The sequence below is a fragment of the Centropristis striata genome, chromosome 12 (assembly GCF_030273125.1).
Source record: "Centropristis striata isolate RG_2023a ecotype Rhode Island chromosome 12, C.striata_1.0, whole genome shotgun sequence".
Taxonomy (NCBI): domain Eukaryota; kingdom Metazoa; phylum Chordata; class Actinopteri; order Perciformes; family Serranidae; genus Centropristis; species Centropristis striata.
The window spans coordinates 35,191,065-35,207,797 of NC_081528.1; the positions used below are offsets into that span (position 1 = coordinate 35,191,065).

Genomic DNA, 16,733 nt, shown 5'->3' on the forward strand with positions numbered 1-16,733 from the left:
AGCTTGCACAGATGCTGTTGCTTTCAAAGGCAGAATGGGGAACTCAGAAATGCAAATCGGCCAGATACTTATCGCTCCTGTTTCCCTGCTAGAAACACTGTTCGAGTCAGCAAAGAGGAAGAAGCAGCTAAAACCTTTATGATGTTCAGTATAATTTGTCACACTCTGCTACATGTTGGGCGACGGTTCACCTGAAAGCCCCACCTTATCACTAATCTAAACCCTTTCAACAACAGTCTCCTCCACGCTGATTATCTCTCACATTGCAACATGCTTTTCAAATCAACACTTGGTTTACATGATAATGATAAGGGGATAGTTTGAAGCAGCAAAAACAGAGCCCAGTTCACATCAAAACAACAGCAGCCCCAGACGTCTCCTGCTCTGTCAGCAAACTGTGTGGGACAGTGTTGCCAGATCTTGTGTGAGAAACAAGCAGCCAGGTCTGTGAAAACAAGTCTGAAACAGACCTGCCACAATGTGAGAGATACTTCATAACAGTTTTTTTTGCATTTCATAGGCAACCATTCAAGGACAGCAATAAAAAAAATTGTATACAGTGATGAATATAGAAATATTTCAAATTTCACAGTTGTAAATATAAATATAAAAGGTAGAAAAGTTTCAAGTCATATGAAAGAGAATGCTGTGTGTGTGTGTTTGCATTTAACTCTAAAGAAGCTGAACAAAACCAACCGGATAACAAAAAGAATGAATAAATTAACCTTTAACTGGCCATCTCAGTTAATGTATGGGACAAAACTTTTTGCTAACGATGCTGCATGAGATCTGCACAATGTGAACATATTTCACACTTCTCCACTCTGCTGCGTCACCTTCCCCACACACACTCACTTACTCCATCAGTCACACAAATATGATCTGAAAAAATGTGTCACACTGAGCCACCTGTGTGTGGTGTGTATAGTTGAGACACGTATGAGGCGTATAGGTAGCAAAGCCCAAATTAGCAACTATATTTGCAAAACAAAACATTTTCAAATATTTCAAAGTGACTTTACAGGAAAAACAAGCCCAAGGTTGCTTGTAATAAGCAGACTTGGCAACCCCAGTGTGGGACTGATGGGAGGTGCTGCTGTTTCAGGAGATCAGCAGACCAATAGTCAAAATGCCTTTGTCTACACACACACACATGCTTTACTCTCACTCAAGGACAGCAAATATCATTAAGCCCAGACGAGGAGCTGTGGTAGCCTCACTGTCTAGCTATCTGATAATATGTCTACCAAAGACTGAGATTAATGGGAAACATTCAGTGTATGTCAGTGAGACTCTGAGTGTAGTCAAAGCAGAACTCCAGGTTTTTATTCGCCCCTTGAGGTTTCGCTGCTGAGATGTCATTGGCTGTTTGTTGATATTCAAAGTTATGATCATGTGGAGCCATTATCCTCCAGACTCTCAGACACCTACATTACTGCATCAAATTACTCATAAACAATCCTTGGGCAGTCACTCCTGGTCCTGCCCCGGAGGCCTACCGTGTCCAAATAACGAGCGGATCTGTTAGTTTCCTGGTTAAAGTGTAGCTGAAATGGGAGTGTATCCATGGACTCCATCACCCCCTCTTCCTACCCCCACGACTCACAGCCCAGACACCTGGTATGCCCCAGAGGTCCAAACCAACAATAGTCACTTGTGCAAGAGACAGATAAGCCTTTATTCATGTTCCTCCTACTGCACCTTTCTCTATCCTGTTCCCTTTAATTAGGTCACGACTGTAAAAACTAATCCTTAATGGATCTGGTTAAAAATTACCACATTATACACACACATTTATTCAAACTGAGATGCTACAGGCAAAATATTGTTTTAATTAATGATTAATTTGGATATTTTGGACTATTTTGCTTCCATTACATGTCTTCTGTCAGAATAGTGGAAATTAAGCGTGCAAAATAGACATTTAGGTTTTTACTTTAATAATCTTTGTCTATTTGCATCTGTAGATTTGCCCTAAATTCACCACATTTTAGCATCAGATAATGCCTCATTTGCATATTAAAAAACATCTTAATATAAGATATCAACTAGGGAGGTTTCATAGTGATATCTATCAGTTAAATTGAGAGTTGAGAGTATTGTGATACATCTCAATTACCTTGAGTCCAGTCAACAGTGAAAATGTTCCAGCTCATTCAGCTCATTACTGTGAAGTTACACCCCAATTACAGGCAGCATTGTATTCAGAAGGTGTTTGTCCAGTTATGAATGCATTCATCTTTTGTTTGGACACATATTTGATTTATATTATTTTGTTTTCACTTCAGGAAAAGATTTTCAAAGAATGCAGTTCTCTTATGCCTGTTAGGCCAAAAAACTTGATGAACATTTTCAGTGTTTTTTGGACACATAATACACTTAAAAGCCCAAGCTTCCTGGCACTGACATGGCAAAAGAAATCATTTCAGCCCAGTTTTGAAGTGTAGTGTGCTGCCATCTGCTGGCGGCGACTCTGAGTTGTTTGCATCAAAGCACTTGAGGCGACCTTTCCATTAAAAACAAAAGTCTGGGTTTGGACGTGAAAATGTTTAGTTTTACTTGATCCTTTTTAAATCAGAACTGCCTCTCATGCTGTATAAATGTAATGCTCTCTGAAGTAAACAAATGAACAGCTGTCACGTTAGGATCCTAGAACCAGAGAGTGATAGAGGAACACACGACTTATTCAAACAGCGAGTTAAGTCCCCGTGTCCCTCCTCATTGACACGAACCAAGCGCTCACTAAGAACTCTTGACCCAGCCTGTGTTTGAGGAGCTCTCAAATATGTTTGGCTTTTCAGTTGTTTCAATGGTTTGGCCCAAACTCCAGTAATTCCCAGAGTCCCGCGGCTCCTTCCTGCGTCAGGCTGAGCCATGCCTGAAATGAGACGGCGAGGTTAGAAGTCCCAAAGCACGTTTAGGCCATGATGAAGGGGGTGCTCGCCTGCAACTCACGATTGATCCATTAACATTCAATTGGGCTTATATAATTTCTGAGCATAAGATTAACTTCTCAGGAGAAGTAGGCCAAATCAAACAGCTGGTTCCTTCTTCTCCGGCGGGTCCCTGTGGACCGCTGCAACACCACAGAAATGAGCTCTCCTCCATGCTATGTGCCTCCACATTAGCTGAAATTGAGTATGAATCCACAAAATTTTACAAGGCAATAAAGATAAGAGACCAAATCTGGTTATAGCATTAATCTGATGTCGTCTGGGGTTTTTAGATTGCATTTATGAAGTGCAGTGGAGGTATTAATGGTGTTTTTATTGCATATATATATATATATACACATACATATGAGCAAAGAGCCTCAGTCCTCTGCCTCCCTGTGATCACTCAATGTCTCAAACCTTTTCTCTGTACTTGTGTGTGTCTTCTCTCTGTTCAGCTGGACGACCCGTCAGTATTCCCTGCTGTGATTGTTGAGCAGGTCCCTTCAGCCGATCTGCTGCAGGTCTACTCGGGCCTGGAGTCCGACGAGGTGACCAACGGCATCATGGTGGACACCACTCTCCACGTGGTGGAGGAGCCGTCCATCCTGGTGGGCGGGGTCGACCTCACAGGTAAATATATTTTACTTTATTGTCATTTATATATTGTCATTCAATATTGGGACTGCTGCCTTCGTACATTTGCACCTTAATTACTGTGAGAAATGCAGGATCTTATTCTCTTCGTTCACAAGATCAATTGTTGCTTTCTGTCCCTTCTATTCAATTCAATTCAATTCGATTGGCATGACGTAACAATGTATATATTGCCAAAGCAAGCATCAGGAAAAAGATAAGGAAAGCAATATTTACGATAAATTATTATAATTCTGTTATTCATTTTAAAAGAAAAGAAAAACTAATAACAATAAAAGAAAGCAATATTTACAGTCATTGAATTACAATCAACATATCATTTATACAATCTAACTGTCCCAGCAAAAAAATAAGAAAAAATAAAATAAATAAAAAATAAAAACAAAACAACCACTCGCTGTCTCTCAGTGTGTGACAGGCCTTCTGCTCGTACGGAGTTGGGTAAAAGGGCATTTGTTTACTCTGCACCTTATGCTGGAATATGCGCCAGAAAGAATGGAAATTAACTGAATTTATTTCTTTGAGCACTTTTAAATCCAAACTAAGAGTTATTGAGGCCAATTCTACAACATGCACTTGTTTCTCATGACGTGTTTAAGGTCTGTATGTTATGTAAATATGTAACTGTATTCTGTGTTTGCTGCCTCTTGGCCAGGGCTCCCTTGAAAAAGAGGTTCTTAATCTCAATGGGATATTCCCAGGTTAAATAAAGGTTAAATAAATAAAAAATTAAGGGAACTGTGCTCAGTTAGATGTACATAACAGTCCACTACTGTTCAAGTTAAGATCACAACAGTCTGGAAATGGAAGATAAGGCAAGAAAACTTGAATCTACACATTTGGTTTAGAGCTATTGCTGAAATCTTCTATCCTGATATTAGTCATTTCAAATCTTGATAATTTGTATATCACGGTATAGCATGTTTTCAGGAAATTCAACAAATAAATAGTCTACATAAAAAAACGCATGGTTAGATATTTTGTGTACTCCATGTTAGCAAAACAACCAATCAATGGTTTTCTCAAGTTTCTCTCTCACATGCAAGGATCAGAACATTAAGTGTCCAGTGTTGCCGTAATGCAGTTGGACATTTTTATATTGTTTTGACGATACATATCGCCTTAATTTGGTCTCTGCTCAGATTCACAGCTAAATCTCTTTCTTTTTTATTGTTAATAAAACAAATGTAAATATCATCATCTGCTCTATGAAATGCTTTACTTAATAATTCCATAATTTCAAAAAAGTTTCTTAGAAAGAATTGATGGGTTTGAAACAAATTATTGGTGCACTTACGATTAATTAATTACAACAAATCGCTAACAAAGCCTACAGAGTCGATGCACAGTTCGTCACCTGAATATGGTAAAAAGGAACTGCAAGCATACAATTTCATCAAGTTTCATGATTATAATCCAATCCAATCCACTTTATTTGTATAGCACATTTAAACAACACAAACGTCTCCAAAGTGCTGTACATAAACTCAACAATAAAACAAACAATTCCATATACCAATCAGCAATAAATAATAAGTGTATAAATCTAAAATGATGCCATAAATAAAACAATACAATCAAACACATAAACATAGTAAAATAAAATAAAAGACTTAGTTAAAAGTAGTAAAAGAAATAAAAGACACAGAGGACCACAAAACTCGCGCAGTGTTATAAGACCAAACATTTTGACATAACCCCACTGACAAACAAACAAGACAAACAAATGGAGCAGAAAATATAATCTCCTTGGTGGAGGTAATTATTGTAGAATTAATTATTTCAAAGACATATTGTTTCCTTTTGAAAAAGTCAAAAAATGTAGTGATCTTTTAAGCAACCTTCTTGTTAATTATTTGGAAATATTATGTAGTTACGGTCATGTAAACTAAAGAGCAACTGTCATCTATTTACACAATTTTCACAGCCTGTTAAGAGCTCTTTTTCACATTTTCCTTCCTTAATTCTTTATTTACGTAGCAATAACTGTGTCTTGTTTGTGCAAACGTGCCTCAGCACAAGTGAAACTGATCATGATGTTACCGTCAAACTCAGTTAGAGCCAGCAGACATGAAAAGGAGCCTGGTAGTCATTCGAAACCATTCAGCCTTATCAGACAAAGACTCAAACATTCAAGTACTAAAATACCACAATATTCAAAGCTACCAACGAGGATTTCACACTGATTAATTTGTTGTTTGTTGTGCCTGGTGCACAGAAACAACAGTCTCTGGTGCAGAGGACAGCATGGAGACAAATGAAGCTGCAGCAGCTCTTCTCAACATGGAATCTCCAAACAACATTTTGGACGAGAAGCGTATGAGTAAGCCACTTCACATATTCTACATTTCAACTTTGATCACATTTTGAGCATAAGACACATCGGTAACACTTTGCAATAACCATCATTTATAAATGGTAAACAGATAGTTTATTAATGTTTAATCATCATTTATAAACCGTATATAAGCCATTTAGAATGGTAAATACATAATTTATTAATGTTTAACTAACTACATCATTTATAAATGGCTAATAGATGGTATATTAATGTAAGTTTATAGTTACTTTATCATTAACAAATAATTAAATTAAAACTAATAGTTTATTAATAGTTTTAGTTGCACTCATTATAACATTTTTAACACCATATTAAGTATGTTAATGATTTTGAAATGGTTCATATGCCTTTAAGAAATTGGTTTAAAACATTTAAAGATTAAATATGTATATAGCACTTTGTAAATGGTTATTAATTGGTTTATAAACCATCTATAAACATAAGTTAGATGGTTATTGTAAAGTGTTACCGACACATCCTTTATTGTCTTTTCATGGTTTGTCTGCGTTTTTGTGTCTCCTGTTAATGTATAGTTCACAGCTACGGCTCTCTGCCGGAGTTAGACTTGACATACGCCCATCTGAGGCCCGACCAGATGGATAATGGCGCCCTTGACATGTCCCTAGATGAGGACACTTCATCCATGGATGAGATACCCCAAAAGTGCCCCTTAAAACCTCAGAGAAAAACCAAAGGTAAGGCTGTAGTCCTCCTCCTTTTTTTAGAACACAGGAATAATCTCTCACACTAAAAATTCAGTTTTGTAGGTAATTGGATGATTTCACTGTAACCTCTCACCTCATAACACACAACCCCTCAATTTGAATCATAGTGCGGAAGCCACGGGCGGTGCGGCCCTGCTCCCCTATCACCACCCCTAACCTGCCACTCAGGAAGAAGAGCAAAGAGGGCAAAGGTAAGCCTCACTAACTTGTCCGCTTCTCTGTAATGAGCCAATAAAAATCAAGGTCTCCCCTCCTCTTGTGTACGCTCTGTTTCCTCCTGTGGAGTGTACAAACAGCAGTCCTCAACCCCTGCAGTCCGGCGGGGTTGAATCTGGGCGAGTTAATGGATGAGGGGATCTCAGAGTGCTGTGTTTCGCGGGGAAACAGAAGTGATTGCAGGCTGGAGGGCACATTGATGCTTCACCGATAGACGCAGACTAGTGCTGAACCCTCAGTGCACCATACAGTGTGACACAAAGAGGAGGGGGCTGGGGACGGCAGGTTCAGCTGCACACATATACATCACCCTGTCATGGTAACTGGGATTCAAGTGACTACTGGGAGCGCTGCTGTTTTTAACCACTTCTGGCCAAAGCATCCCACAAATTAGAGTAATTTACTCCCAGGCTTGCTATAATTAATTCCTTTCCCAGCCGCACATGCACACATACAAGCAACACAACAACAGTTGTTAGAAAAGAGTATTTCCTCCTGCAACCCTTTAGCTGCTACATTACATTTTTAAGTAATACTCTAAATTACTAAATTAATTATAGATGTCTATAGCACAGCTCTAAGGCCCCATCATGAATGTCTGATGTGCTTGTTAAAAAACATGACTTAATTTAGTTCCCCTCGCCAATTTGCAGGCAACACGATCTACCTGTGGGAATTCCTTCTGGCTTTACTGCAGGACAAGAACACCTGTCCCAAATACATCAAGTGGACGCAGCGGGAGAAAGGCATCTTTAAGCTGGTGGACTCAAAGGCTGTTTCAAAGCTGTGGGGCAAACACAAGAACAAGCCCGACATGAACTATGAGACCATGGGAAGAGCTCTCAGGTAAGAGGAACATTCATTTTCCAAAGCTTCATTATCCTGCACATTAGCTCCCAAAGCCTGCAGACATGACGACACAGATATGCTCATAACACACTGGGGTCATTTTATGAGGCTTTGAAGAAGGAAAACATCAATAATATGATAAACAGCTTCTTATTTGCTTATATATGGATTACTAAAAGGGCCTATCAGGCACAGGCTCAGGGTCCCAAAGTGTCAGGGACCCCCAGGCCATCACCTACAAAATGTAACTGAAAGAGACCTGTACCAAGCAGGAAGAGACCCAGAGAAACAGAAAATTACAGTTTTCTAAGCTGCAAAGAAACACAAGGAGACCATATGACTATGAAAAAGCAAAAACAACAACAACAGAGATGTAGAATGGTTATAAAGAGAGATGATAAAAGCAGCAAAATGACCACAGGCAACTGCAAAAAGACCAACACAATGACAAATGTAATAATTAACAATTAGAAAAACAACGACCTGAAATGACTACCAATGTCTGAAACAGAACACAGAGACGCAAAATGACCACAAATAGACACAAAGTCATTACAAAGAGACACAAAATGTCTACAAAGAGACAGAACAACTAGCTACTCAATAAAATTGAGGCAACAGATTGCACACAATTTAATTAATTAAATCTAACTACGTTACAAGTTGAGTTAATAACTTAACAGGAAGTGCCTGCCAATTAAAAATGGACTAATTCTATTGTGTTGGATTCATTCAAAATTCTCTTGATTTAGAATTACATACACATAAAGATTATATTTAATGTGATCAAAATAAGTAGATTCTATCTCAAACATTTTTATATTAAAGTTACTTAAACAACTGCCTCAAATTCAAGGACGCATTTATATTTAATACATTTTATCAAATATATTTAGTTAAATGAAATGACTACAGAATAATTTATTACAGCGTACAAAGAGAAATGCAAAACGACTATAAAAATGGGGAAAATAACCACAGAGAAAAACACTGCAAAAAGACAAAAAAAATTAACAAGAGACTCAAAATGACCACCGGAGGCAATTATAGAGTCTATATGTTGTTTAAGGCAGCTATTCTCAACCTTGGGGTCGGGACCCCAATTGGGGTCGCGAGATGATTTCTGGGGGTCGCCAAATCATTTAGGAAGTCAGCTCTGTCTCCACTGTGTTAAAGTGTTCATGTGTTTTAGTCTTTTTGGTCATTAAATGTCTTTTTTTTGTGGTCATTTTGTGTATTTTTTTAGTCATTTTGTGTCCTTTTTTGGTAATTTTGTTTCTTTTTTGGGTCATTTTGTGTCTTTTTTGGTCATTTTGTGTCTTTTTTTTAATCATTTTGTGGTCAATTTGTGACTTTATTGGTAATTTTATTTCTTTTTTTTGGTCATTTTGTGTATTTTTTTAGTCATTTTGTGTCTTTTTTTGGTAATTTTGTTTCTTTTTTGGGTCATTTTGTGTCTTTTTTGGTCATTTTGTGTCTTTTCTGGTCATTTTGTGTCTTTTTTGGTAATTTTGTGTCTTTTTTGATTATTTTGTGGTCAATTTGTGTCTTTTTTGGTCATTTTGTTTCCTTTTTTAGGTCATTTTGTTTCTTTTTTGGGTGATCTGAACTGTGCGTGTGAGATTGTGTTCAGTGAGCGGGGGTCACGGACAACATGCATGTTAAATTGGGGGTCGCGAACTACTGGTTTAAGGGGTGTTGGAACGCTTTGCATGTCTGTGCCCTCAAAATCCCTCCATATGTCTACTTCAGGTACTACTATCAGAGAGGCATCCTGGCCAAAGTGGAGGGACAGCGGCTGGTCTACCAGTTCAAGGAGATGCCAGCTGACTTGGTGGTGATTGAGGATGAAGACGCAGGCTCTGATGTCACCGTCGGCTACGGGAGTCAGAGACCTAGCAACGGGCGCTCCATGGTCCGTGGAGGGTCGAAAGGACACGGGAGAGCTCACAGTCAACACCATGTGTCTCTGAAGCACATGAAGAAGGAGCCTCATGATGAATATCTGTACCAGGACTCCAACGGCGGAGACACTGAGCAGCTCCTTCACTCTGTCCATATGCTGCACAACAACCATGGGTCAACTGTCCAACATCAAACTATGAGGTAAGAGACACAGTGACAGAAAGACTCAAGGAAGTCACTGTTATAACCCCTCTGCTTTAAAAACACTAAACATAACGCGTTAACTTACGTCCTGCTTCACACTCAGTTGTGTAAGCTAGTCAACTCGAAAAACCGTGACCTAAAAAGTTGTTTGCCTTAATCTCAAGATTAAAACTACAGGTGGCCTCATGCATAATTGTAATTTAAAACAGAGATGATGTTTTATTTCTTGTGATCATTGATTTAGGAAGAAGGCTGAATGTTTGTTCTTTGTACTTCTGGCACGGCTGTCCTGCAGAATTTCAAAAATTCACATAAAAAAAAGGCATGAACACAAGTAATTAAAAATAGAAACTGAAAACACGAAGCAACACATACCAATAAACGGCTGGCACAAAACATCAAATATGCACTAAAAACAAACAAGAAATAATAAATGTCAAACCACTCCTGTAAGGGATGTTTATTGAATGTGTTTATCCAATGAAAAATAAATATCAGTTTATCTGATGTTTTTGGATTTTTGTAACCATGAAATATCAGTGTGGACCTTAAACATCCAGCATCAGTCGGTATCTATTCCAAACCCACAGGAGGCTTTGATGCCTGAACTCTTTTCAGAGCGTTTGAGGTGTAAAGCGTATTTATTCAGTTGTCCTGTAAAATTCACAAATTTGAGAACTACACAAACACACATGCACTTGTCCTTGAAATTCACGTCATATGACCGATTTGACCCGTGTCGACCTTTTTTAATGGCTGCAACTCGAAAGGGAATTCAGTTCTATCTTGAAACCTTGCCAGCTTTTCAGAAATTGAGATAAACTGTTTGCTTAAACCTTTGAGGCAGCGGTGTGGACACAGTAGCAGTAAAACATGTATAATACTAGAATGGCACTCAGAGAGCGCAGACCTTCGCCAAGGCCAGTGGTGCATTCACAAGCTCTTCTGTGCACTGCATAAAGTATCAAATGTATCAGTCAGCGTATCCTTGAAATTTCACGTTCCTTTAGTTATTTGGTACAAAGACGAACCAGTTCTGGTTTTAAAGCTCCTCTCACTCCTTCCTTCTCTTCTGCCTCCCTCCTTTGGTCTTTTCTCTTGTCCTATCCTTCTCGTCTAATCTCCTGGGTTCTTAGAAAGGGTTTAATTTGAACCATTATGTTTTTGAAAAAATGATTGATACTCAACATAATCTGTTTTTTATCTTCACGTCTTCAAACATGTTTTTTGTTGTCTCCTGGTGTCTTGAACCAGATGTGGAGCGAACCCTGACCCTAACCCTAGAAAAAGAACAGAATGAGTTAATATGTAGACGGTGACAAAGGCTTCAAGTCTGGAAATGTTTGGTTTATTTGTTTTAAAAGTGATTGAATAGTTCCTGAATTTACTCTTAACCCTTTATCAGGCAAATAACTATATTTGGTAACTTCAGGTAATATCTCGAGAAAAAAGTTGCAAATTTGCAACTAATCTACAAGAAATCTACAAGAAAAAAAGTCTGTATGTAAGCAGTATGTAATATCCTCCAATATTCTCTAGGGTTGAAATTTGGAATTTGCAAGTATTTCAATGAGTGCCTTATTATGGGTTAAAGTGGTGAATGTGGGAGAAAAACGTTTTTTCCCACTTTTTTCTTGTGAATCTGCGACTTTTTCGTGCAGATTTGCCACTTTAAATCTCTTAAATCTTTGACTTTTATTCTTGTTAATCTAGTAAATTTGCAACTTTTTTTCTCGAAATATTACCTGAAGTTACCAAATATAGTTCTTTGCCTGATAATGGGTTAAAAAGCTGTACGAACCCTGTCATCCTCCCCTTTTCCTCTCGCACTTCTTCTCATCGTCTCTCCCCTCATTTCTTCTAGCCTTGTCTCCTCTCCTCTTCCTCTAGGGTTTGGACAATGTTGTATTTTTAAAGTTTATAAATATGCTTGAAACCTAATATCCTCTTAGAAAAACATTTAACATGATCATGGCACTCGGAGAGAGTGCAGACCTTTTGTCAAAGCCAGTGCTATGAAACAACATGGGCAGTCAAACAAGATGTGTTGTATTTGATTGCTCAGAACAACACATTTAAGGTGGTTTAAAGTATTTTTGTGGGGAAAAAAAGAGCAGAAAAAACTGAGCCATGAAATATGATTGGGAACTAATTTTTCCGATTATTCTGACAGCACACAAATGCTCTCAATGTTAACGACATAACACACAATTTGTGTATCCACCCCGTGATTCGGATCAGCTCCAAAATGGGTTCTTCCATGACCCATTTCATGTTTGCATGAAAATCAGGCCTGAAGTTTTTCTGTAATCCTGCTGACAAACACACAAACAAAGCGAATAGGCAGAGGTCATATTAACCAGTGTGATCCAGCAGCCCTGCAGGACGCACTACATTTGAAAAGCTTTAAATGTTCATTTGTTGTTGATGTCAGAGAGAAGTCCACACAACTCTTTTGTATTCTTTGTGTTTTTGTTTTTATATTGCCTGTATAATCAATGTACTATCAGTCATCTGGCTTTTAAAGCTGTTAAACATTGTCCGCAGTTAGGAATCAAGGAGAATAATGACTTCTGCAGTACAGCTGACAACGCCATTTGTTATATTAATAAGGGCATTAGTTCTGCTGTTTAGCATCATAGCTGTGCACTGGGTAACTTTCTCAACAGGGCTCCATTAAAAAATAATCCTTGTCTATATTTGCAAAGATACAAACTGAATATTCAATTATAACAGATCTGCCTGAGAAGATGAAAAAACATGAGTGCATATTCAGTTCATTTTGTCTTTTCAGGGCCATGACTGCTCCCACATCGGTTCCTATGGTCCTGACTTCACCCGGCTCTCTCCAGTCGGTCCCCCTCACCACTGTTCTGGCCAACGGGGACTCCTGCCACTCCTCCCCGCCTCGGGTTATTCTCCACACCATGTCCCCCACCACAGCAGGCGGTAAAGATGTGCTCACCATCCAGACGGCCTCTCTATCAGGTGGAGCCAACAGCCTGCAGGACGGCCTCCCTCAGCACCTCCTGGTCACCAGTCTGGGCTCCTCCACCTCTTCCTGTAGCACTTCCCCTCCAGGAGTCATTAGTTCCACCGCCTCCAGCCTCAACGGTCTCCCTCGCCTGGTCACCATCAACACGACCTGCGGGCAGACCATGGTGGCACAGCAGCCCGGCACCGTAATTGCAACCGTGCTCAAATCCAGCGACCTCTCGGGGCTGCAGGTCAAAGAGGAAATGCTGGACCCCAGTTACTTCCAGTCGATCGTGAACGGCGATCCATCACTGGCGGCAAATACGTTTGCAAAGGAAGAGATTGAGGTAGGGGAGGCAGAGCTGCAGTACAGGACTGTGATCATTGATACCAGTCAAAGTCAGGGCCACGAGGCTGTGAGTGAAACTATAATTAATGGACATTTCTCACAGAGCAGTAGCCCCAGCGAGGGCCTGACCCCTGTGGAGGAGCTGGAAGTGCGTGGGGAGATGTCCCTGCAGCCTGAGCAGGGAATCAAAGGCCTGCAGGAGCTGCCACTGTCAGTCCAATTGCCTGCAAACTTTATCCAGATAAAGACAGAGCCTGCAGAGGCTTAGAGCTGCGGGATACAAGCTGAACCAAAAACAACAATTGAATCCATTTTGACCACAGACTTATTGTTTTTCTTCTCGTACCACAGTGATCTGATCAAAGATCAGAGTGAGGGATCCCGCTGCGTGTGTTGCCCTTAAAGGTTGGTCAGTTCAGCCTCAGGATTTATTGTTTACTCACATATTTTGTGACCAGTGCCTAATTTTAAAAATCAAGGGAGTGTTTCATTTGTCTTAAGTCACTTTTCCAGAATTGGAATTTATTTTCCACAGACATTGCCCAACACGAACACACAAACATACACAAACACACACACGCACACACACACACACGCACACACGCACATACACGCACACACACACACAACCTCCCCCTCTAGGAGAACAGCCATTCGATGAACCAGGGATCCCTGCCTACCAAATGTGCCAGTTATTCGTTTTCTTACCTTACATCTCATTGGACTTGTATGTTTAAAGAGGACGCAACAAACCAAAACTGGGGACTGAATGCCAAACGGTGCAATGAAATCAGACGTCTGAGAACGTGCTGGGACGTGTGTTTTTCAAAACAAATAAAACACGTTTCGAGTTTGGATGCTGTGTCACGGTGTCCACTCCTGTGAAACAAAATATACACATCTCAGAGTTTAATTGAAGAGTGCCTTACAGGAAGTTCAAACAGCTCAAGACTCTTTGAGGAAAGGTCTGGGGAAAAGATGAAAAACGGACAAAATGGCTTTTCAGACTTTCAGACTTTTAAGAACTTATTACTCATTTATTTTCATATAAACAAAAAAAAGGTATGCATTCGCTCTCTATTACTCCTGGCCTTAAAACACTGTGTTACTATGGAAATGGGCATTTTCTGTCCACCAAGGACAGTCCAACATCAAAACTGTTTGTATAGAGCTGCAGACTGGAGGCACAGCAAGATAGTGAGGCACAAACGGAGAGAAAGAATATGCAGGATAAAACAGATTCTATCAGCCTCTGCTTCTGAGGCCCCGCAGTTTAAATCCTGTTTATATGAAATGGAATATATATATGGATCTATATATATAAATAAATATATATATATATACATATAATATACAAGTGAGATTCAATTTTAAGGCCATAGTGAATTTATTTATTTTGTGAATTTCTAAATTCTGTATAAAAAAGGCACATGTGTCTTCTATTTACATGTGTAAACATGAGGGAAAATACAAAGAATATGAACGTTAATACCAGGAAGCTTATTTGGTATTTTTTTTTAAGACCAACATTTTTTCATTTGTATAGCATTCCATATAATCAGCTTTGGTATTTTCTTGAGTTTCGGACTCAGTGCTCCGCATCGCATCATTATTCCACTGTTATATTCTCTTATTGTAGATATCCTCTTTTGTGTGTCTGATTTAAAACATGTACTGAATGTGCTTTGGTTCCTTCTTTTCAACAGACATACCTCTTTACCTTTTTCAGCAGTAAAGCAGCAGGGACTATGCATCTAAAACCATTATGTTCTGTGTACTGCATAAAGTATCAAATGTATCAATCAGTATGTCTTTGAAATCTCACTTTTCTTTAGTTATTTGGTACAAAGAAGTACCAGTGCTGGTTTTAAAGCTCCCCTACTTCCTTTCCTTCTCCTCCGCCTTCTCTCTTCTTCACCTCTCATTTCCTCTGGCCTTTTCTCGTGTCCTATTGCCTTGTCTCGCCCCGTCTCCTCTCATCCCCTCCCCATCTTTCCACTCATTTGCTCCGGTCTTGTCTACTTTCTTTTCCTCTCTTCTCTGTAATCTCCTTTCTCCTCCTCTCCTGGTCCTCTTCTCCCTTCTTTCCCCTCGTTTCCTCTGGCCTTGTCTACTTTCTCCTCCTCTCCTGGTCCTCTTCTCCCTTCTTTCCCCTTCGTTTCCTCTGGCCTTGTCTACTTTCTCCTCCTCTCCTGGCTCTCTCCTCTCTCCCTCCCCCTCTCCTGCTCTCGGGTCAGTCCAGTCTGTGCCTTCTTTATTTGTTGTCCCACTTTGTTAAGGACCTCTCAGGCCAGCCATCCGATTGGCCCCTCGGTCCTGCCGGGGATGAAGTCATATTGATCCTGAGTGGTACCACAGCTAAATTGGTTGCATTTTCCACACGGACTGTAGCTGCAGAGTGAGGACATTCAGACATACTGACCTCCATCCACACTGGCACCTAAGGACAGGAGTGAAACGCTGCTTTACAACCCCACATCAGCCAAAGGGCTCTGCAAAGACACTCTGAATGTATACTTATTGTTTAAGTACATGCAAATCTTTGACAATCAATAATTACACTGGGTTACATTTGCATAGAAATCTGTCTTGGAGTGGGGATTATTTTTTCTTTTTTTTTCTTTGTATATATTCCCATAACTGCCCTGCCCTTTCCCTGAAGCACTGTTGTCTGTGAGATGTTGAGGTATGTCCACTGCTTATGTTTTGTTGCTTCTATTGTCTTGGGGTTGTCTATTGCCTCCCTTATGCTGAATATAGAGTAGATTTTTAAGAAAAAATGTACTAATTAAAAACAAAATCTTCGTCACTGAATATCCTTTTATTTGTTGTTTTTGTTGCAGACATTTTGGGAATCATGTGAGGCGCAGATAAAATGCCACACAAGTCACATTTTTGACAGATTAAACAGAAAACAGAATTAAACTTGGAAACAAATAGCTCACAAGGGGTTACTATGTCAATTAATTTTTTGTCCAGATAATGAAAATGAAGCATTTCTGCCTCAAAGTGGTATTGTTGGTCTGCTGCAGCTTTGAGGGACATTTGACCACATGGCATTTTGAAGAGAAAGAAAAAGCTACTGTAGGGAGCTGGATTGCAGCCATTAGCAGGCCAGAGACTGATTGGACTGTACTTAAGAGCGCTGCTTCTCCAGTTGCTGTGGGTGGATGAATACATTAGCATGTGACATGCCCAGAACTGAAGACAGGCAAGTCTGTCACCACAGCTTGCAGAGTGAAGTGTGTGTGTGTGTGTGTGTTTAGGCTGTGGCTGGCGAGTGGAAGGGTTACACTGACTTGGATTGATTCTGTTAGAGCATGTGTTATGCTGATGTGTTTGTGTGTGTGAGGAGGGGATAGGGGGGTGTGCATCGGCTTATATTGACTGTGTGTGTGTGTGTGTGTTCAGGCTTGGGGAGGAGGAAGAGGAGGAGGAGGAGTGGGGGGTGTTGAGGAAGCTGTCTGGCAGCAGGACTTGCCTACTGTGCCTAGCTCTGTCTACACCCACGTGCACAGCTGTGGACCACACAATCCAATCTTGCCATAGGGTTAAAACACACACACGGACATGCATGC

At 39.9% G+C, this 16,733-nt stretch overlaps 1 protein-coding gene across 4 annotated transcripts in view; it reads left to right on the forward strand.

Annotated features, from left to right (window-relative positions):
• The window catches only part of elf1 (E74-like ETS transcription factor 1), a 52,506-nt gene extending 38,773 nt beyond the window's left edge, over nucleotides 1-13,733 (forward strand). For 3 of the 4 annotated variants that reach the window (XM_059346636.1, XM_059346635.1, XM_059346637.1), the window contains 7 exons: nucleotides 3,392-3,566; nucleotides 5,809-5,913; nucleotides 6,465-6,626; nucleotides 6,764-6,847; nucleotides 7,526-7,718; nucleotides 9,474-9,827; nucleotides 12,625-13,733. In XM_059346636.1, coding sequence (XP_059202619.1) covers nucleotides 3,392-3,566; nucleotides 5,809-5,913; nucleotides 6,465-6,626; nucleotides 6,764-6,847; nucleotides 7,526-7,718; nucleotides 9,474-9,827; nucleotides 12,625-13,423 — 1,872 coding nt within the window. In that variant the 3' untranslated portion in view covers nucleotides 13,424-13,733. Of the gene's footprint in view, nucleotides 1-2,851; nucleotides 3,567-5,808; nucleotides 5,914-6,464; nucleotides 6,627-6,763; nucleotides 6,848-7,525; nucleotides 7,719-9,473; nucleotides 9,828-12,624 lie in introns of those variants that run through there. The other variant, XM_059346634.1, reaches the window with a different exon arrangement.
• Nucleotides 13,734-16,733: the final 3,000 nt, after the last annotated feature.